Raw genomic sequence first — 19,883 nt, 5'->3', positions numbered from 1 at the left:
GGCTTGTCAGTTTTCCATCACGTGGTTCATCCCCAGGAGAGGTGTCGTGGAAGCCATGCGGAGGTGTGTGTGGACATTGAGGCCACGCTGGGGGTGGGGGGTCCATGAGTCGCAGGGTTACGTCTTGGCAGACACGTCGGGAGACAGAGTGCAGTGAGCACACCCAGGCACTGGGCGCCCTTGCTCAGCCCCGCCTCCTTTCGCATGCCTGGGACACTCCCGTTAGCCTGCAGCCGGGCTGGGCCACCTGACATGGAGTCGAGCACGGTCCAGTGTCGGCTGTGTCGTGGGCTGGCTGAGTACCTGCGTCCTGAGACACCCGCAGAGCCCGCGTGCATGGCGCCCCGTTGGCCCTTGTGATTGCTCGGCCGGCGCCACAGCTCCGGGCTGGTTCTGTAGGCTGTGACCTCTTGGGCCCCTTGTAGCGTGAGGAGGCTCCAGGGGTGCTGTGCGTCAGCCCCTACCTGCAGTTAGGTGGTGAAGGGCAAGCTCAGCGTCAGCCCCGGGCTTCGCCTGCGTCTCCTGGCCTTCTGGAGAGAGACACAGGAGGGCTCTCAGGCCGCATGCGCGTCCCTGTTCTGTGTGGGCGTCTTGTTGCCTGTCTGACCCCTTGCCCAATGGGTGTGGTGGACAGAGGTCTGGGGGCTGGCTAGAAGCTGGACTCCGAGCAGGAAGCAGCTCAGAGGCTGCAGCTGACTGGTGTGTGGAGCCCCGGGGACCCCTCGCCAAAGCTGACCTTGGTGGAGATAGACCGGCCCCCTTGGCCGCCGTTTGCCACGCGCTGTGGAGGCCCTGGAGGCCTTGGAAGCAGCAGCTCGGTGGCTGTGAATTGTTGAGCCTAGGGGCGAGGGGTCACTGTTCCCTGTCATCGGGACTTGCCAGCCCTGTCCCCGCAGCCCTCCCTGCGCACTGGAGGGGCGGGTCCGGAAGTGCTGGCCTGGACTTCTTGGTAGGCAGCGTCTAGCACTAGCAGCACAATGTGTGTGGTGAGGCGGAGCGCTCGATGAGTTTCTGGCTCCTGGTGACGGATCTGTTACTGGTTGTGAGAATGTCACCACTTCCAGGGCCTTCCCGGGAGGCCCTTTGGCACGGTGCCGCCCAGTGCTCTCCCGGCAGGGGAGCCCGCAGCCCCGCCCTGAGCGCCGGTTCCAGTTCCGCATGGGGCAGTTCTGCTCCTGGCCTGTCGGCACAGGTGGTGCTTCCGCATGGGAGGGCGGGCCGGCGGGCCTCTGTCCCCTCTCCGTGACGTCCGCGTCGGCCTCGCCTAGCTGGTGGGCGCCGTGTGTGAAATGGGGTCGTGGAGCAGAGGGAGCCTGCGGGCCAGTGTCTGGGACAGGAGCGATGCAGGCGGAGGGCAGGACTGGAGGTGCCGAGGGCCTGGCGAGGGCAGGGAGCCTCTCGCGACTGAGTGCAGTGACTTGGCGTCTGCTGCGGGGGGTGAGCAGGCGGGAGCCTTGGACTCTGAGCCCAGGGCGTCCTCCTGTGGCTGCCTGTGGCTGCCTCTGCCCGCCCTGTGAATGGGGCACCTAGCCCTTTCCTGGAAGGGTGTATGGCTCCGGGCTGGGACGTGTCCTGGCCCTGCACATTCTGCCCTGCGTGCATGCCGCCCAGCAGGAGGGAGCTCCTGACTGCTGGGGCATGGAGCGGGGGAGGCGCGGTCTCAGAAGGGCATCCACGCTCCGTCCCACGTTGCGTGTCCCGCCAGCGTCCCACTGTCCGCAGGGCACGGGCCAGTGACTCAGCTCCTGACGCGCGAGCAACTGCTCTTCTGGTGGCCCTGGCCTGTGGAGCGCCCTGTGGTGTGGGCACTGTGTGGCGACTGTCCCTGACCTTGGTGGTGGGACTCATCCCATGGCCCAGTCCTGCCTCGTGTGGTCTCTCTTCATTTTGAAGGAATGCAGTGCAAGTGACGCTGTAGGGAGACCCCGAGTGGTGACTTAGAAGTGGGAGCCGCCCCTTTACCCGCAGGCGCTGCATGGAGTCCAGCTGGGATCCGGAGGAAGGAAGATGAGGAAGAGAGACCGGATACGGTTTACACCTGGCTTTCCCACAGGGGAAGGGGCTGGGGTCTTGGGGCAGGGTCACGGAGACACAGGTGCAGGTGGTATGTGTGCGTGTGTATTGGGGGGGGGTGCTGACCTGACTACAGGTGGTAGCCGGGTGTGTGCGGTCTGACCTGAGAGGTGTGGACACAGACGGGTACAGGTGGTCCGTGTGTGGGTGTGCTGTCCCTCACAGGGCAGTGACCACTACGATTGAGAAGCTGTCACATGTACCATAGCTGGTCAGTGGCCTGGAGGGGAGCTACTGCGCCTGGTCTGGACCCCTCTGCTGCCTGGTGAGAGACACATTTAGACTGCAGATTTAGAAGTGCTTGTGGAGGGGCAGGTGTGGTGCAGGGGGCCAGCTGCTGGACACCCACATCCTGTGTTGGAGCGCCTGGGCTCCAGTCTTGCCTCTGCTTCCAAGCCAGCTTCCTGCTGGTGACGGCTTAGGCACTCGGCTTCCTGCCGCCTGCATAGGAGACCCAGGTGGAGTGGTAGGCTCCTGGCTTTGGCTGGCCCAGCCCCGGCTGCGTGGGCATTTGGGAAGATTGGGCCCCTGCACCAGTGGAATGGAAGATTGATCTCTGTCTCTCTGTCTTTTCCTTTCTGTTTGTCACCCTTTCAAATAAAAAAGTATTTTTAAACCTTTTAGAAAAGACCCTGTGGAATCAGGCAGGACCAGCTCCCTGCTGGACCCTGTGGTCTAGGTGCCTTGGGTTGATCAGAGTCAAGGTGGCGCTGGTGCCCGGTGCACAGCCTCTGCTCACTGCTCTCACCCAGCCCTCCCTGAGCAGCCTCAGGGGAGCAGCACGGAGCAGACTTTTAAAGACTTATTTATCTGGGGCCAGTGTTGTGCCACAGTGGGTTCAACTGCTGCCTACAGCCCAGGCATCCCATATGGGCGCCGGTTCGAGTCCCGGCTGCTCCACTTCTGATCCAGCTCTCTGCTAATGCACCTGGGAAAGCAGCAGAAGATGACTGAGTGCTTGGGCCCTGTACCCACATGGAAGACCTGGAGGAAGCTCCTGGCTTTATGGCCCAGCTGAGCCCTGGCCATTGCGGCCATCTGGGGGATGGAAGATTCTCTCTTTCTCTCACTCAACTTACTCTTTTCTCACTCTCTGTAGCATCAAATAGATAAAGTCTTTTTTTTATTTTTTTAAGATTTTACTTATTTGAGAGGTAGAGTTACAGACAGTGAAAGGGAAGACAGTAAGGTCCTCCAACCGCTGGTTCACTCCCCAGTTGCCTACAATGGCCGGAGCTGCGCCTATCCGGAGCCAGGAGCCAGGAGCTTCTTTCGGGTCTCCCATGCAGGTACAGGGGTCCAAGCACTTGGGCCATCCTCTACTGCTTTCCCAGGCCATAGGAGAGAGCTGGATTGGAAGAGGAGCAGCCAGGAGTAGAACTGGCGCCCATATGGGACGCCAGCGCCGCAGGATTAACCTACTGTGCCACTGCACCAGCCCCAATAAATAAAATCTTTTACAAAATTATTTGAAAGGTGTGGGGCTGGCATTTTGGTGCAGCGGGTTGGGCCGCCTCCTGCAGTGCCAGTATCCCTTATGGGCACTGGTTCAAGTCCCAGCTGCTCCACTTCCTTTTTTTTTAAATTTTTTTTAAAATTTTTGACAGAGTGGACAGTGAGAGAGAGACAGAGAGAAAGGTCTTCCTTTTGCTGTTGGTTCACCCTCCTATGGCCGGTGCACCATGCTGATCCGAAGCCAGGAGCCAGGTGCTTCTCCTGGTTTCCCATGCAGGTGCAGGGCCCAAGGACCTGGGCCAACCTTCACTGCACTCCCGGGACATAGCAGAGAGCTGGCCTGGAAGAGGGGCAACCGGGAGAGAATCCGGCGCCCCGACCGGGACTAGAACCCAGTGTGCCGGCGCCCCAAGGCAGAGGATTAACCTATTGAGCCATGGCGCCGGCCCTGCTCCACTTCCAAGCCAACTCCCTGCTAATGGGCCTGGGAGAGCCCCAGCAGATGATCTGAGTCTTGGGCCCCTGCATCCCTGGGAGAGACCCTGGTGAAACTCGTGGCTTCAGCCTGGCCAAGCCCAGGCTATTGTGGGAGTGAACCAGGGGATGAAAGACAGCACACACACACACACACCATCACTTCCTCTTTCTGTCTCTGTAACTGCCTTTTAAAATAAACACATCTTTTTAAAGCAACAGAGAGGGAGGGAGAGAGGTCTCCTATCCACTGGTTCACTCCCAAACTCTGGGCCAGGCTGAAGTCAGGGACCAGGAGCTCCATCTGGGTCTTCCACTTGGGGGGCAGGAGCCCAGAAATTTGGGCCAAGATCTCCCTCCCAGGTTTCGTAGGAAGCTGGGCCGTGTGCAGCGTAGCTGGGACTTGGACTGAGCACTCTGGAGGGGGATGTGGGCAGCCCAGGCAGTGGCTTACCTGCTGCACCACAGTGCCCGCCCCAACCCCCCCCCCCCTTTTTTTAAGATTTGTTTATTTTACTTGAAAGGCAGAGTTACAGGGAGGCAGAGACAGAGAGAGGTCTTCTATCTGCTGGTTCACTCCCCACATGGCCACGATGGCTGGACGTGGGCCAGGCTGAAGCCAAGAGCCAGGAGCTGCTTCTGGGTCTCCCACAGGGGTGCAGGGGCCCAAGCACTGGCCGTCTTCTGCTTTCCCAGGCCACAGCAGGGACCTGGATTGGAAGTGGAGCAGCCGGGACCCACAGTGCTGGCCCCAAACCCGTCTTTTAAGAGATTGGTTTTGTCATCAGCAGCGTGGCAGCCTGCCGTGCTGTGTCTCTTGGCTTCATTCTGTGGGAAAAGACGGCGTGCCGTGTGTGAAGAGCCGTCCCTGTGGAAGGGAGGGTCAGCTGCCTTGGGCGGGGGAGCTGCCTGCAACAGACTGCCTGGCCAGGGAGAGGCAGCCAGCCCGGTGGGGGCGCCGCTGATGAAGCGGGCACTTGGATGTGGCCCTCCGCAGGGGCGGGCGCAGACCCGGGACAGGAACGGGCAGGACCTCGTCGCCTCTTGCCCAGGATGTTCCTGGAAAGGCTTTCGCTCAGTCAGGAAACGGTCTTCTGCTTTGGGAGTGCGGCGCCGGCGACAGTGTTGACCTGCCCGTGCGGGTCCTCTGGGGGGCGCGTGGGGGTCGTGTGGGGAGGACGTGCGGAGGCTGGCCCTGCGCGGGCGCCCCCGGGAGCCCCAGAGCTGGCTGCGCTGACCTGGGTGGGGTGTCCGGGATGAGTTGCTCTGAAGGCCACGTCTCCCTGGAGGAGGAAGGAAGTCCGGGGCAGCAGATGGCAGCAGATGAGGTCAGCCCCGGGCAGTCGTCTCAGGAGAAGTTCTGGTGGGGCTGGGCTGCAGCGGGCAGGCATGGAACTGGTGCCCCGCTGTGGCAGTGCTCCTGGGGCGTTGCTGTTCCCTGCGTTTCCCAGCTGTCCAGGGGAGCAGGGTTCTCGGCGGCTGTTGGGGGCAGAGGCAGGCTAGCCTGGAAGTTCTGAGCCCGGAGCCGCCGGGCTTCCCCAAGGTTTTGGTGTGCACAGTCTCAGTAGGGACCTACACACGTCCCTGGTTGGCGTGAACCAGATGTGGGAGGGCAGCTTGTGCCGAGACAGGCCTGTGCTCACCGGGCTCTCTGCGCCTCCTCGTGACGGCCCTGGTCTGCTGACGGGGAGGCGCTGCTTGTCCCCGCCTGCCCTGGAGCGCTGTGCTGCTTCTCTCCCGAGGCAGGCGCTGCCTGGACTCTGCTCCTTTCCCTCGGGCTGTCGGGGAGGCCGTAGCAGCAGCCGGTGCGCACCGGGCAGTTCTGAGCTTGGTCGGAGGCCCCGGCTATCTGGGAGAGACTCGAGCCGCTGGGAGTGGGCAGGGGTGAGAGAGGGCCCTGGAGCAGAATCGTGCAGCCCTGCCGGGACGTGAGGGCAGCGTGCAGAGCGGTGGAGGGAGCGTCCCCCAGGCAGAGCATCGGGGAGGGGAGCACACAGGAGCCCCAGTTCTGCCAGGGAGCCCGGCGGGGGCCGCGTGGCTCGTGGGTTGGAACCTGAGGCTGCGCAGCTGTGCTCATTGCTGTCTGCACGTTTCCTTTTCCTGCAGGCCTCTGGCTGTACCTGGCGGGGAGCAGCCTGCCCTGCCTCACGCTCATTGGCTCTCCTAATTTTGGGTACAGGTCAGTTCACCGGGACCTGGAGGCCCAGATCGCCATCGTGACCGAGAGCCGGGCCCTGCAGCAGCAGCTCCACCAGGTGAGTGGGGCCTCGGGGCTGGGACTCAGCCGCGCCCCTGTTGTGGGCAGCCCCACGCCCTGGCGCTGGCCTTGTTGGTAGGACAGTGAGTGAGACTCGGAGCGGCAGGGGAGGCCTGCGGCCGTGGGGATTAGGCCTTGGAGGAGAGCCCTGCCGCAGGCCGCCCTCTGAAGACCAGGAGTGGCTCACGTGTGGACGGCACAGTGCCAGGCTCCAGCACGCTGGGGTGGGATCCAGCAGAGGGGCCGCGGTCGGCCCTCCCCGGATGGGCTGTGTTCTGTTCAGTGTCACGTGGAGAGCAGAGCTCACTGGGGATTCCTTAGTGTTTTCGTGGGCGTCTCTGTTTGCTGCCCACCTGGCATGACAGACTGGTGGAAGAGCCGGGTGCTGGTGCGGGCCGGCTCAGGCCCGTGTGCCGTGCGGTGCCCTCGTGCTGCGCCCTGCGGTGTGTGGGAGACTCTGGCGCAAGCTTGTCGGGGCTCAGTAGCGGGAAGAGGATGTGGAAGCTGCCTCTTGCCCTGGGCCTGCTCTCCGCAGGCCGGGGCCTGGGGATGCCTCAGAGCCAGGGAGAGAGGAAGTGGCGGGGGCCGGGCCGGGGCCCGGGGGGGCTGCCAGTGACTGAGGAAGCTCAGCGCTTCCGGTCACAGGGTGGCAGCTGGCTGCACAGCTGGGCTCACGGGGAACCAGGAGCTTTCCACCACGAGGTGTCCGGACTCCGGCCGCCCGTGTCGATGGCCACGTCTCCCGGGAGGCTGTGCTGGGTCAGAGTCGTTGGTGACTGTTCTTCCAGGATCTGTGCTGATCTGGGGAGCACCCCCATGCCTGTGTGTGGGGTTGTGGTACTGATTGTTCACCCCAGCCCTCGAGCAGGGAACGGAACCCACATCCTGGGCCTCGAGAAACCTCGGGGCTGGTTGTGGTCAGGCACTGCTTTCTCAGATGACATATTTGGGATATTTTCTTTCTCTTCCCAAACCTGAATCCCAAGGGCTTTAGATTGTGGGAGGGAGGTAGTTCATGATACTACTGTAATGCCTCCTTTTAAAAAACTTTTTTAAAAAAGTTGTATTTATTTACTTGCGCAGAGAGAGAGAAAAAGAGGTCTTCCATCCGCTGGTTCACTCCCCAGATGCCTGCAATGGCGGGGGTTGGGCCAGGCTGAAACCAAAGGCCCAGAACTCCATTCAGGTCTCCCCTGTGGGTGGGAGGGGCTCAGGGACTTGGGCCATCCCCTCTGCTCGCCAGCCTTTAGGGAGCTGGCTGGGAGGTGGAGGTGGACTCTATCCCCGCTCCGAGGAAGGCTGCAGCCTGGCCTGCGTGCTCTCCTCTCCTCTTTCTGTGTGTGTGTGTGTGTGTGTGTGTGTGTTGCCAGGCAGAGTTAGAGACAGAGAGAAAGGTCTCCCTTCCGTTGGTTCACCCCCCAAATGGCTGATACGGACGGCGCTGCTGCGCCAGTCCGAAGCCAGGAGCCAGGAGCTTCCTCCTGGTCTCCCATGTGGGTGCAGGGTCCAAGCACTTGGGCCATCCTCCACTGCACTCCCAGGCCATAGGAGAGAGCTGGACTGGAAGAGGAGCAGCTGGGACAGAATCCGGCGCCCCAACCGGGACTAGAACCCAGGGTGCTGGCGCTGCAGGTGTAGGATCAACCTAGTGAGCTGCGGCGCTGGCCGCTGCCTTTGTATTTTTTTTTTTTTTTTGGACAGGCAGAGTGGACAGTGAGAGAGAGAGAGAGACAGAGAGAAAGGTTTTCCTTTACCATTGGTTCACTTTCCAATGGCTGCTGCGGCCAACGCACCGCGCTGATCCGAAGCCAGGAGCCAGGTGCCTCTCCTGGTCTCCCACGGGGTGCAGGGCCCAAGCACCTGGGCCATCCTCCACTGCACTCCCGGGCCACAGCAGAGAGCTGGCCTGGAAGAGGGGCAACCGGGACAGAATCCGGCGCCCCGACCGGGACTAGAACCCAGTGTGCCGGTGCCGCAAGGCGGAGGATTAGCCAAGTGAGCCGCAGCACTGGCCTCTGTGTTCTAATATACAAAAGATTTATTTATTTATTGAAAGGCAGAATTACAGAGAGGGAGAGGCAGAGAGAGCGAGCGAGAGAGCGAGCGCGAGCTCTTCCATCCACTGGTTCATTCCCCAAATGGCTGCGGTGATCAGGGCTGGACCCTGCTGATGCACTGGGGAAGCAGCGGAAGACGGCCCTGCACCCGCGCGGGAGACCCGCAGGACGCTCCTGGCGTTGGCCTGGCCGCAGTGCTGTCTGGGGAGTGAGCCAGCGGTTGGCCGATCTCTCTGTAACTGTCAAGCTATCAGGAGGAGGAGGAGTGTGCCCCCTTCCTGCAGGAGCACTTCGCAGGGGCCAGCTGGGAGCCAGGCCCTCAGTCTGGGGTCTCCGCGTATCCCAAGGCCTGCACTAGCAGGATCTGGAGTCAGTGTGAGAGATGGGCATCCCAACTGCCGGGCCCAGCACCTGCCCCCAGCTCCCACCCCCATTCTAAGGCTGTTAAATTATTTGAAATATAGTGCAGGTGGTGTATGTGTGTGGGGTGTGGCGTATGGGTATGTGAGATGTGTGTGTGTGTGTGGTGTGTATGCTTGGTGTGTATGGGGCATGTGGTATATGGGTGTGTTGTGTGGTTTGTATGTGGTGTGTGTATGGTGTGTATGGGATGTGTGTTTGGGAGTGTGGTGTATACGTGAATAGTGTGGGGTATATGGGGTATTTGGTGTGTATAGATAGGGTGTGTATGTGTGATGTGTGTATATGGGATGTGTTATATGTGTGGTGTGTATGGAATGGTGGTATATATGTGATATGTGTGCGTGCTGTATAGGGTGCGTGTTGTGATTGTGAGGTGTGTGTACATGTGATGTGTGTTGTGTGTGATATATGTATGGGGTGTGTTGTATGTGTGATGTGTATGGGGTGTGTGTGATGTGTGAGTTGTGTTGTATGTGTGTGGGGTGTGATGTGTATGTGTGTGTGCTGGATGGGGTGTGTGTTGTGTGTGTTGTGTGTATGTGAGATCGATGTTGTGTGATGTGTATGTATGGGGTGTGTTGTATGTGTGGTGTGTATGGGATGGGTGTATGGGGTATGGTGGTGTGTATGTGATGTGTGCTGTAGGGTGCGTGTTGTGTGGTGTATGTGTTATGTGTGTGAATGGGGTGTGTTGTATGTATATGGTGTGTTTGGGGTTGGTGTAAGGGGTGTGGTGTATATGTGATGTGTGTGTGGTATGTATGTGTGATACATGTGTGGGGTGTGTGGTATGTATGGGGTGTGGTGTGTATGGTGTGTGTGCTGTATTGGGTGCATGTTGTGTGTATGGGGTGTGTGCTGTATGGGGTGGGTGTTGTGTGGTGTGTATGGGGTGTGGTGTGTGTGCTGTGTCAGGTGCGTGTTGTGTGTATGGGGTGTGGTGTGTATGGTGTGTGTGCTGTATCGGGTGCGTGTTGTGTGTATGGGGTGTGGTGTGTATGGTGTGTGTGCTGTATCAGGTGCGTGTTGTGTGTATGGGGTGTGGTGTGTATGGTGTGTGTGCTGTATCGGGTGCGTGTTGTGTGTATGGGGTGTGGTGTGTATGGTGTGTGTGCTGTATTGGGTGCGTGTTGTGTGTATGGGGTGTGGTGTGTATGGGTGCGTGTTGTGTGTGTGTGTGTGCTTGTGTGTGGCATGTGAGTGAGTGAGCAAGTGCACCTGCAGGAGGGGTGGGGGAGAGCTGTTTTCCGTCCTCTGATGGACGTCACGGACGCCCACAGCAGCCAAGGCTGGGCCGGGCTGCAGCCAGGAGCTCCACTCGGGTCTCCCACATGGGTACGGGGCCCACGCTGCCTTAATGAAGCTGGGTCAGAAGTGGAGGCGGGGACCCTCCCCCCGGCACTCTGATACAGGAGGTAGGAGTCTGAGCAGTGGCCTGCCTGCTGTCTCACAGCACCTGTGCCCCCCTCCCCAACTTTATTAGTGTGTTTGAGAAATGCGCACAGATATACCCAGCCACGCACATACACCCAGGCACACATACCCAGACACAACGGTGGCCGAGGCTGAGGGTGGGAGCACAGCCCAGGATGCCCGTGGGGGTGTGCCTGTCCTCCCCCAGGGTAAATGCCAGCTCCCTCGCTCTGCTCATGCAGAAGGCATTTCCCGGCCACTCAGCCGCCTCCTCGCCCTCTGGGGTCCAGGCCCCCAGGCCCGAGTGCAGCAGCCTCCCTGCAGCCTGCGTCCCTGCTTCGGGAGCTACCCCGGCCCTCTCCTTGGACCCAGGATGGGCGTGCGAGTGGGGAGGTGTTTTTAGGCGAATCTGAAGTCTCCCTTCACTCAGCGCGCACAGTAAGAGCCGGAAGCTGCCTGGTTTTGTGCGAAGTGACCCCAGAAGCGGCGCGGTTACAGCCGTGTGCCCCGTCCGCTGACTTCCTCCCCCTGCCCTGAGGCGGAGCCGCGAGGACACGCACGTGTTTCTGGTGATTTAATGGCAATCTTGGCTGTGCATTCATTTAAAAACAGAACTGGAGCCGGTCCATGGAGACTTCGGCAAAGCAGCCCCCCGGGAGCCACGCTGGCTCCTCCCTCAGGCGCACCCCGCTGGGATGTGGGCCTTGGCAGCCTCAGGAGGCTAGAGGATTGGGTGTGTGTGTGAGCTGTGGCTGTGGGTCTGTGCCACTCACATGCCGGCCGCTGTGTTGCCCTGGTCTCGCGACGGCGTGGGTGTGCAGGAAGAAGGGGAGCGTTGGATTTCCCCAGCCAGGGTCCTGCCCTGCCCTGGGGGGGCAGAGGCATTGCCAGGGACACAGGGCAGGGCTCGTGGCCTGGGGTGGCAGAGTGTATCCATAGCCACGTCCTGTGGTCCTTGGGCTGGTGCGTGGAGGTGTGGCCAGGGTGTACAAGTGAGGGCACTGGAGACGGGGTTGGGGGTTGGGGAGGCCACAGAGCCCGAGTGATGGAAACAGAACCCAGAATCGTGGCCCCGACTGAACGCCTCGTCACGGGCGATATGAGTTTTGCTTCTTAAGGATCTGAACACAGTCTAAAAATTCTAACTTTTTAAATGTGAAAGTAATAAGCTTTTATTATAAAAATTAGATAACAGCTACTGGGAGGAACTGGTGCCCAGCGGTAACTGCGCTGTGTTTGGCCCCCTGCCCGTCTCGTGTGCGTGTGGAGAGAGAAGTGTCACTTCTGATGACGTTAGGACTAGCCAGCCCTGGGCATCGGACGGCCCGCGTGTGGGGGTCAGCCAGTCTCGGCCTGAAATAGGTCAGCACTTGGACTGAATGTGCGGACTTTCCTTGTTAGTCCCTAACACGTTCAACAGCTGTTTACGTAGTGCTTGGACGTGAGGGCTGACAACGCCGGGGGGGGGGGGGGGGGGCGGGGGGGAAGGCTGAGTAAGGTGCAGGCCCCGCCTCCTGTGGGAGGGGCTTTGGTGTCTGGGGCGGGGACCCTGAGCCAGAGGAGCCGGAGGCCGAGTCGTGCAGGCTGTGGACGCTAGGTGGTTGCCAGCCTTCCCTGGCAGCAGCGCTGCTGGGGTAAACACGTGTGTGTATGCGCGTGTGCGCGTGCGCGGTTTTCTGGGGGCCGACTCCGGTGAGTGTGCCGCCCGGGCTGTCTCCAGAAAGAGGCTCGCTGATGGCCACAGCCTGCGTCAGCTCGGGGCGGTGACGGCACAAAGTAGAAGAAAGACCGTGTCATTTCCGCTCGCGTAGAGAAGGTGATCAGCTGCAGGGCCTCCCCCGGCTCCGCCGCCCGGGCGCTCACGGCCGCCTTCTCCCCTCAGGAGCAGCAGGGCCTCCCCTGGCTCCGCCGCCCGGGTGCTCACGGCCACCTTCTCCCCTCAGGAGCAGCAGCAGCTCTACCTGCGGTCGGCCGTGGTGTCCTCCGCCACCTTCGAGCAGCCCAGTCGGCAGGTGAAGCTCTGGGTGAAGATGGTGACGCCGCTCATCAAGAACTTCTTCTGAGGACAGACAGGTGCTGTTGCCCGGGGCGCTCTCGCGGGCGTGGGGCTCCTCCCTGGTGCTCAGCCCCAAGGACGCACAGGGCGGGTCTCGCCCCCTTCTGCCAGGTCCTGTGCACCGGGTCGCAGGGCTGCCTGGTGTGGGCTCGGACCGGAGCGCAGGTTCAGCGCTGCCCTCGCAGCTGCGCAGGTGCAGGGACGCGGCTGTGGAGGTGGGGGAACTTCTTGGTGGGAGCACTGCCCTGGCCAGCGGCGGCTCCGGGAGGCGGTGGTGGCAGAGCTGGTCCTTGGCCGCTGCCTCGCCGGCCCCCTGACGTTTTGGTGCGGTGCACGTCCCCTGTGCCAGCGGGGGCAGGAGTCCTCTGACATGGGGCAGACGTGTGCTTCAGCGTTGGCGCCCTGTGTTTGTCGTGTGGGTGCCCTTGGCTCGTGCCAGTTTCGTCTCTGCTTGTCAGCACTGCTTGTTTTTCCAGGTTTATTTGAAAGGCGGAGTTGGAGAGGGGGGTGGATGATGTATCTTCCCAAATGGCCACAACCACTGGGGCTGGGCCAGGCTGAAGCCAGGAGCCTCCTCCGGTCTCCCACGTGGGTGCAGGGCCCAAGGACCTGGGCCAAAGTGGAGCAGCGGGGCCAGCGCCGTGGCTCACTAGGCTGATCCTCCGCCTGCGGCGCCAGCACACCGGGTTCTAGTCCCGGTCGGGGCGCCGGATTCTGTCCCGGTTGCCCCTCTTCCAGGCCAGCTCTCTGCTGTGGCCCGGGAGTGCAGTGGAGGATGGCCCAAGTGCTTGGGCCCTGCACCCCATGGGAGACCAGGAGAAGCACCTGGCTCCTGCCATCGGATCAGCGCGGTGCGCCAGCCGTGGCAGCCATTGGAGGGTGAACCAACGGCAAAGGAAGACCTTTCTCTGTCTCACTGTCCACTCTGCCTGTCCCAAAAAAAAAAAAAAAAAAAAAAAGTGGAGCAGCCGGGACTCAAACCAGCGCCCATATGGGATGCCAGTGCTCCAGGCGGAGGCGTTACCTGCTACACCACAGCGCCATCCCACACGACCGTATTTCTAACTATGGCATACATCCTGCTGTTCCCCTAAAACGAAGCTGTACCAGTACCATGCCTGACATAGATTATGGTCAAATACCCAGATTTATTTGAAGGCTGGAGTTAGTGGTGGGGCGCAGGGGGAGAGTCACTCCCCAAAGACTCCAGCGGCCAATCCTGGGCCTGGCCAGAGCCAGGCACACCGTCCAGGCCTCCCTCAGGGGTAGTACGTGGGCCGTTTCGCTGCTTTGAGCAAAGCTGGATCAGAGGCCCTCGCCGTCTGTTTGAGAACGAACCGTACTTTAGGGGCAGCTGTCTCAGGCCGCTCCCTCCACCTTTCCTGGGCGTCCTCGGGGGCTTCTGAGAGCAGCCCCCAGGGCACGAGGCTGGATCCCGTTCCTCCTGCCTCCGTTTGGCCGCCCTGTGGGCTCGGGTGGGGCGGGGGCACCCCTTGCTGCCCGTCCCTCCTGCGGGACAGGGGAACGTACGGGGCCCGGCTGCTCCCTTGGTGACCTTCCAGGCCGACCTGACTCCGTCCACAGAGCCAGGGTGCGGGGGCGTCTGTTGCAGTCCCTGCTTTGCCTCTCGGAATGTCTGGGGGTGGTTTTGTCAGCGTGTGGGGTTACTCATGCCAGACTCCACAGGCAGAATTGGCACACGTCCCAAAGGGATCGGCCTGGTGGCCCTGGCTTTTTATCTGATTGAGGGACTAGCTGGACACGCAGGGCAGCAGCGCCCCCTCCTGGCCAGCAGCGGTGGTTGCTCAGCAGTCAGGCTCCCTGGCCAGAGCTCTGTCTGTCTCCTTTCCTGCAGCTCCCAAGAGGGTTAGCGTCCTTGGGCCCGGGAGGAGGGCTTTCTCCTCCTGGAGGTGCTGACCCTCAGCTGTCCTGGGAGTGGCCGTCCAGGCTCAGCCTGAACTGAGAAGCCCGTCTGCTCTCGCAGCGTTTCCTGTACCTGGTTTTTGAGCCCGAGATCCGCCTGGGGTCTGTGGGCACTGCTGCCCCCTGCCTGGGCTGGCTCTCGGCTGCCTCCCTCTGCCCCGGCCTCGTCGGGCAGCCCCAGCGCTTTGCTGGAACGCTCTGTCTGGCAGCCGGGCTGTGGAGAGGCCTCGTTTCTAAGCGGTGCAGGAAGTGTGTGTCAGGAGAAACTAGCAGATTACCTTGGTTTGTGCCCCCGTCCTCACGTGAGCCGGGGGTCGGGGTTTGGTTCCCGAGAGGGGCCTGACGCCAAGCAGAGGAGCACACGTGGAGCCTCAGACGTTTAATCTGCACCCCCCAGCCCAGCCCCCGGGGGCTACACCTGCAGGAGCAGCGCCACGGCTGCCAGGATCCACTTGGCTGCCCTCTCTTTGGTCTTCAGGTTGAAGGTCCAGACGTAGGTGGGGCCGCGGAGGCGCGTCTTGTACACGGGGCACTCATAGATGTTCTTGGTCTCCATGCGGTCCACAGGGATGGCCTTGATGAAGATGACGGGCATGGCTGGCGTCAGCTCCTTCAGCCGCGCTTCCGCGATCACGCCCGTCTGGATGTCCCAGCGAGCTCCTGGGGGGACGGCACGGCGGCGGGTCAGGGTGGCCCTGCGAGGTGACGGCTGGCAGGAACGGGCCCGTACCCCCACGATGGCTGAAGCCAGGGCTGGGGTCTGCGTGGCCCGGGAACAGCGGACAGAGGGCGTGCTCGGAATCATGTCGGCACCAGCGCTTGGCCCCGGAGCCTGCCTGCCAGCAAGACGCCGTCTCTGCAGGCGGTCTCGGCCCCTGCCTGGGCGCAGCTCCCCGCACGTGCACCTGGGAAGCGCCGCCTCTCGCCGCACTGCTCTTTCTACGCCCCTATTTAATGACGTTTGTATTTCCTGTCTGAATTCCAAAATAAACGTGGAGAATGGCCACCGCCAGGCTGGGCTTGGTGCTTGGTCACAGGGAAGGGTGTGTCTGACCTCCTGCTGCGGGGTCCTGGGCGGGCTGTGGGACAGCACATGCCCTGCAACCCCCTCCGAGCTTCCCCGCCCTCCCCGTACACAGTCCTGGCTCTGGAAGCTCCCGTGGACAGACGCACCCCCCTCATTACCTTCCATGAAGAGCCCGTAGACGTAGGCGCCCTCGCGGGGCGGGGCCGTCATGTCCTCGCGGTTTTTCTTGGTCACTTCCACGGACAGACACATCTTGTCGAGGGGCCACTCGTTCTTCCTGGCCATAGACTGCATGATGGCCGTGAGGAAGGACTGCGGGTTGAAGAAGCCGGCCAGCCACACGGTGGTGGGCAGGGCGAAGTCTGTGGTCCAGGCCTCGAGTTCCTGGGAGGAAATGGGGCCGTGAGGGAGGGCGGGGCACAGTCAGTCGGCAGTCCCTGCCCCCGGGACGGCCGGCGCCTTGTTGTTGGGCTCCGTAACAAAGTGTGCGTTTATTTTAAAGGCAGATTGACAGGGAAAGATAGGTCTTCCACCTGCTGGGTCACTGGCCTTGCAGTGCCGGCTGGGGCTGGGCCAGGCAGAAGCCGGAACTGCGCCCGGTCTCCCCTGGGGGGCGGCAGGGAGCTGCATCGCAAGCACAGAGCACCTGGGACTCAGACCGGGCACCCCGATAGGGCACGTGGGCGTCCCTGGGGAGCCGGGGGCCGAGGGGGACGAACTTGGAGGGTCCTGTGGGCGCCCAGGCGGTCCTGGCCTTGGTCCCTGGGGTGCTGGCTCACGCCAGGGCGTCTGAGGACATGGGGTGCCCTGGGGGAACACGGCTCACCCTGATGCGCAGTAGCAGGTCGGCGTACCAGGCCGCCAGGCCCATCATGGAGGGGTAGGCCCGGGCCACCCACGTGTCGGGCACCGTGTCGTAGAACAGCGCCGTGGACAGGTCTTCCATGTCGGTGGTGATCGTCAGCTCCCCCTGAGGCACACACACGGGTGTTGCCCGCTGCCCCCGCCCCCGCCCCCCCCCAGCTGTGCGCGGCCCGCGGGGAGCTGTCACCTTCAGCCCCAGGCTCAGCTCCTTGAGCGAGCGGCGCATCTCGTTGGTCAGGATGTTCATCCTCTCGCACTCCTGGAAGGCCACCACCACGTACGGGGTCTTCTCGGCCGCCTTGGCCATGATCTCGGCCATGCTGAACGCCTCTGGGATCTTCTCCAAGATGTCGTCCAGCACGGCCTTCACCTGCGAGGCGCCCGTGCCCGTGTCAGCGCCCGTTCCCACGCCCGTGTCAGTGCCCGTGCCCGTGTCAGCTCCCACGCCCGTGTCAGCGCCTGTGTCCGTGTCAGCGCCTGTGCCCGTGTCAGCGCCTGTGCCCGTGTCAGCGCCCATGTCAGTGCCCGTGCCCGTGTCAGCGCCTGTGCCCGTGTCAGCGCCCGTGCCCGTGTCAGCGCCTGTGCCCGTGTCAGCGCCCGTGTCAGTGCCCGTGCCCGTGTCAGCTCCCACGCCCGTGTCAGCGCCTGTGCCCGTGTCAGCGCCCGTGCCCGTGTCAGTTCCCACGCCCGTGTCAGCGCCTGTGCCCGTGTCAGCGCCCGTGTCAGTGCCCGTGCCCGTGTCAGTGCCCGTGCCCGTGTCAGCGCCCGTGCCCGTGTCAGTGCCCGTGCCCGTGTCAGCTCCCACGCCCGTGTCAGCGCCTGTGCCCGTGTCAGCGCCCGTGCTCGTGTCAGCGCCCGTGCCCGTGTCAGCGCCCGTGCCCGTGTCAGCTCCCACGCCCGTGTCAGCGCCTGTGTCCGTGTCAGCGCCCGTGCCCGTGTCAGCGCCTGTGCCCGTGTCAGTGCCTGTGCCCGTGTCAGTGCCCGTGCCCGTGTCAGCGCCCGTGCCCGTGTCAGCGCCTGTGCCCGTGTCAGTGCCCGTGCCCGTGTCAGCGCGCCAGGGCCGGGGGCTGGGAGCCTGCCCAAAGCAAGTGTGTCCAGACCCGGTCTGGGCCCGCCCGCAGCACCCACGCACCTGCCCAGGAGCCCACGCGCCCGGCTCCCTTGTCAGTCACCTGTGGGAGCCGTGTGGGGACCGTGCACACCCCGCGAGGAGTGGCCCACAGTGCCTCACCATCTGTGAGGTTCCCGGCTGCGACTCAGATCTGGGCAAGGCTCCCAGCCCAGTAGCAACGAGGCTGTGACCCAGACGCCGCCCTGCTTCCTGCGAGGCGCGATCCCAGGTGACTCGTATAGAACTTTGCTAGAATACTGTCCAGCGCCCGGGCTGGGCGGTGGGGCCACCCCCTGGGACACCTGCATCTCACCTCCGCGCCAGCTCGAGCCCTGGCTACCCTGCTTCTGATCCGGCTCCCTGCCGACGGGAGGCAGCAGTGATGCCCCTGCCACCCTCGAGGGAGACCCCGATGGAGCGCCTGACCGCTGTGCCATTTGGGGCGTGAGCCGTGTCTCTCTGCCTTTCAAATGAGCTTTTAAGTACAGAGGAACAAACGCCAGCCCAGACAGCGGAGGGGACGGGAGCCCCGGGTGGCGTCGCTCTCGCGCTCAGCCGACGGGGTCTCCTGTGCAGGCCTGGCTCCCGGAGCTCGTGTCCCACCTGTGAGGGCCCCGAGCTAGGAGACGAGGGAGAGGGCTGGGGGCCCGGCCCTCAGCCCCTCCGTCCCGGGACACCAGGGAGCCTGCCTTCTCTTCGCGCGAGACTCCTGTGCCCGCCCCCGCGTCGCTCTCTCTGGGCTGCATCTCCAGGACGGTGCGGAACAGCTTCTCCGAGGTGACCGTCAGGAAGCCGATCTCCGCGTTGGGGTGCAGGCCGTACAGATAGGGGCTCTCGGGGGGCAGGTTCTCGTCCATGTACTCGTGGTAGCCCTGCAGGGGGGCGGCCTGGGTCACGCCGGGACCTCCCCAGAACGCCCTTGCCCTCCATGCCAACACCTCCCTCGACCTTGGACCCCCCGGCCGCCGTGGCCTCCTCGCCTTGTAGTCCAGGTTGGGCGGGATCTGGAAGCCGGGGGCCAGCAGCACCTCCCCCTCCAGCATCTCGGCCCGGATGTACTCGGCCAGGTAGGTCCGGCACAGCCGGCGGTCCCAGTCGTCTGTGATGTGGCCCCCGTACATGATCTCGCCGAAGAGGTAGCGGAGGTCATCCCACGGCACCTGGGGGGAAGGGTCGAAGGCAGGGCCCTGTCTGTCTTGCACTGTCCCCGCCCGCCAGGCCACATCACGGGGGGGGGGGGGGGGTGGGGGTTCAAGCTCCATCGCAAGCTGAAACTGACCCCACGGAGCGGGCAGTGCGTGCGTGGGACCGCTGCCGGGACGGCGGGGGCACAAGGCGGGCGGTGGCCGCCGGGTCAGGCTGGCACTGTCCCAGGTGAGTCTCCGGGTTTTCAGGTTTGCTTTGGTTTCTGAAAACCCGTTAACAGCCAAAGGAAAGGACAGACAGGCGGGCCGGGAGATGGGAGGGGCAGGGGCTGTGTCCCCGCCCATGGGCGGGGCTGGGGCAGGCGCCTCACCTTGGCATTGGCCTCCAGGTAGTTGTAGAGCACGTTGATGGAGATGGTGAGGTCCCCGTTGTTGAAGGGGTACGACCGGTTCCAGCCCTGGGCACCGAACTTGCGCCTCTCGGCCACCACGGCGTGGAAGTAGCACAGGGCAAAGAGGATGCACTTGAACTCGACCTCCTTGGTGCACATCTCCAGGGTGTCCTGCGGGGACAGGGTGGGGGCGCGTCTCGGAGCCGCTCCCCTCCCTGGCCACACCCTGCCCACACGCGGGCCCCTGGCCGCCAGTGACCGAGCCGGCACAGGCTGCGCGCGCGTGCGTACAGACCCCAGGAGAAGCGGGGGTCCCGGCCACACAGGCCCCGCTCACCTGGGTGAAGAGGTCCAGAGCCTTGTGCAGGTTGGCGTGCATGCCCGTGGGCGGCTCGTTGGTGATCTTGATGGCGTTCTCCAGGATGCCCTGCGGGATGATGTGGGCCTCGGGGCTGGGCGCCGGCTCGGCGCTGATGAACACCCGGTAGTCCTCGTGGCTGCCCGTGCTGTACCGCTCCACCTTCTTGTCCAGTGTGCTCAGCCAGCGGGCCACCAGGTGGATGTTCTGTGGGCAGGACCGGGGTTGGCCTCACGCACGCCTTCCCTGCCCACGAGGTCTGCCAGGGACACAGCCACTCCAGCACCGCCTCCCAGCAGGGGTCGTGCCCAGTGCTGCGGCCTTGTCCCCGCCACCTGCCCGCAGGAGGCTGAGCTCACCGGGCCCCCGCCCCCTCTGGGTGGTGGAAGAGGCACAGGGCCAGGCCTGCGGGCTTTGAGGGACGCCCCTGGGCCCAGGGTGTGTTTTCAGTGGTACCAGGGCTCCAGAAAGCTCATGGAAAACACGCACCATGGACAGCGTGGATTTCAACGGATATTTGTAGTCAGGATAAAGTCACCTCTAAATCCCATTTTTCCATGAATTTTTTTCCAGGCCCTTGTGTGTGCTCAGGGTTTCTCTGGGAGCCCCCGCGGCCGCCCCCCATGCAGGAGCCCACGCTTGCACCCCGTGGCCTGCAGGACACCCGCTCCCTCGCGCCAGCCCGGGCACCTGCAGGATGACCCAGTGTCCATTCTCGGCTGCCACGTCCAGGGCGTTCTCGGCCACCACCTCCTGTCCCTGCCCCAGGGACACGTTGTGCAGCTTGCCATTGTCTATGGTAAAGCCCAGCTTCTTCCCTAAAGGAGACGAGAGCAGCTCAGACCCTGCGAGTCC

General features: G+C 63.0%; 2 protein-coding genes across 5 annotated transcripts in view; one reads left to right on the top strand and one right to left on the bottom strand.

Annotated features, from left to right (window-relative positions):
• Nucleotides 1-15,143, top strand: part of PGS1 (phosphatidylglycerophosphate synthase 1) — a 36,778-nt gene extending 21,635 nt beyond the window's left edge. The window contains exons 8-10 of the mRNA XM_051841566.2: nt 6,109-6,257; nt 12,096-12,225; nt 14,699-15,143. Coding sequence (XP_051697526.1) covers nt 6,109-6,257; nt 12,096-12,215 — 269 coding nt within the window. The 3' untranslated portion in view covers nt 12,216-12,225; nt 14,699-15,143. The remainder of the gene's footprint in view (nt 1-6,108; nt 6,258-12,095; nt 12,226-14,698) is intronic.
• DNAH17 (dynein axonemal heavy chain 17) overlaps nt 12,838-19,883 on the bottom strand; it is an 81,102-nt gene continuing 74,056 nt past the window's right edge. For 3 of the 4 annotated variants that reach the window (XM_070060216.1, XM_070060217.1, XM_070060219.1), the window contains 9 exons: nt 19,719-19,846; nt 19,008-19,235; nt 18,650-18,841; nt 18,114-18,293; nt 17,823-18,005; nt 16,210-16,392; nt 15,985-16,128; nt 15,317-15,542; nt 12,838-14,791 (listed from right to left, as the gene is read on the bottom strand). In XM_070060216.1, coding sequence (XP_069916317.1) covers nt 14,544-14,791; nt 15,317-15,542; nt 15,985-16,128; nt 16,210-16,392; nt 17,823-18,005; nt 18,114-18,293; nt 18,650-18,841; nt 19,008-19,235; nt 19,719-19,846 — 1,712 coding nt within the window. In that variant the 3' untranslated portion in view covers nt 12,838-14,543. The remainder of the gene's footprint in view (nt 14,792-15,316; nt 15,543-15,984; nt 16,129-16,209; nt 16,393-17,822; nt 18,006-18,113; nt 18,294-18,649; nt 18,842-19,007; nt 19,236-19,718; nt 19,847-19,883) is intronic. The other variant, XM_070060218.1, reaches the window with a different exon arrangement.

This window comes from Oryctolagus cuniculus, chromosome 17, assembly GCF_964237555.1.
Source record: "Oryctolagus cuniculus chromosome 17, mOryCun1.1, whole genome shotgun sequence".
Lineage (NCBI taxonomy): Eukaryota > Metazoa > Chordata > Mammalia > Lagomorpha > Leporidae > Oryctolagus > Oryctolagus cuniculus.
The sequence above is the reverse complement of the archived record's forward strand: the minus strand, read 5'-3'. Positions and strand labels throughout refer to the sequence as shown.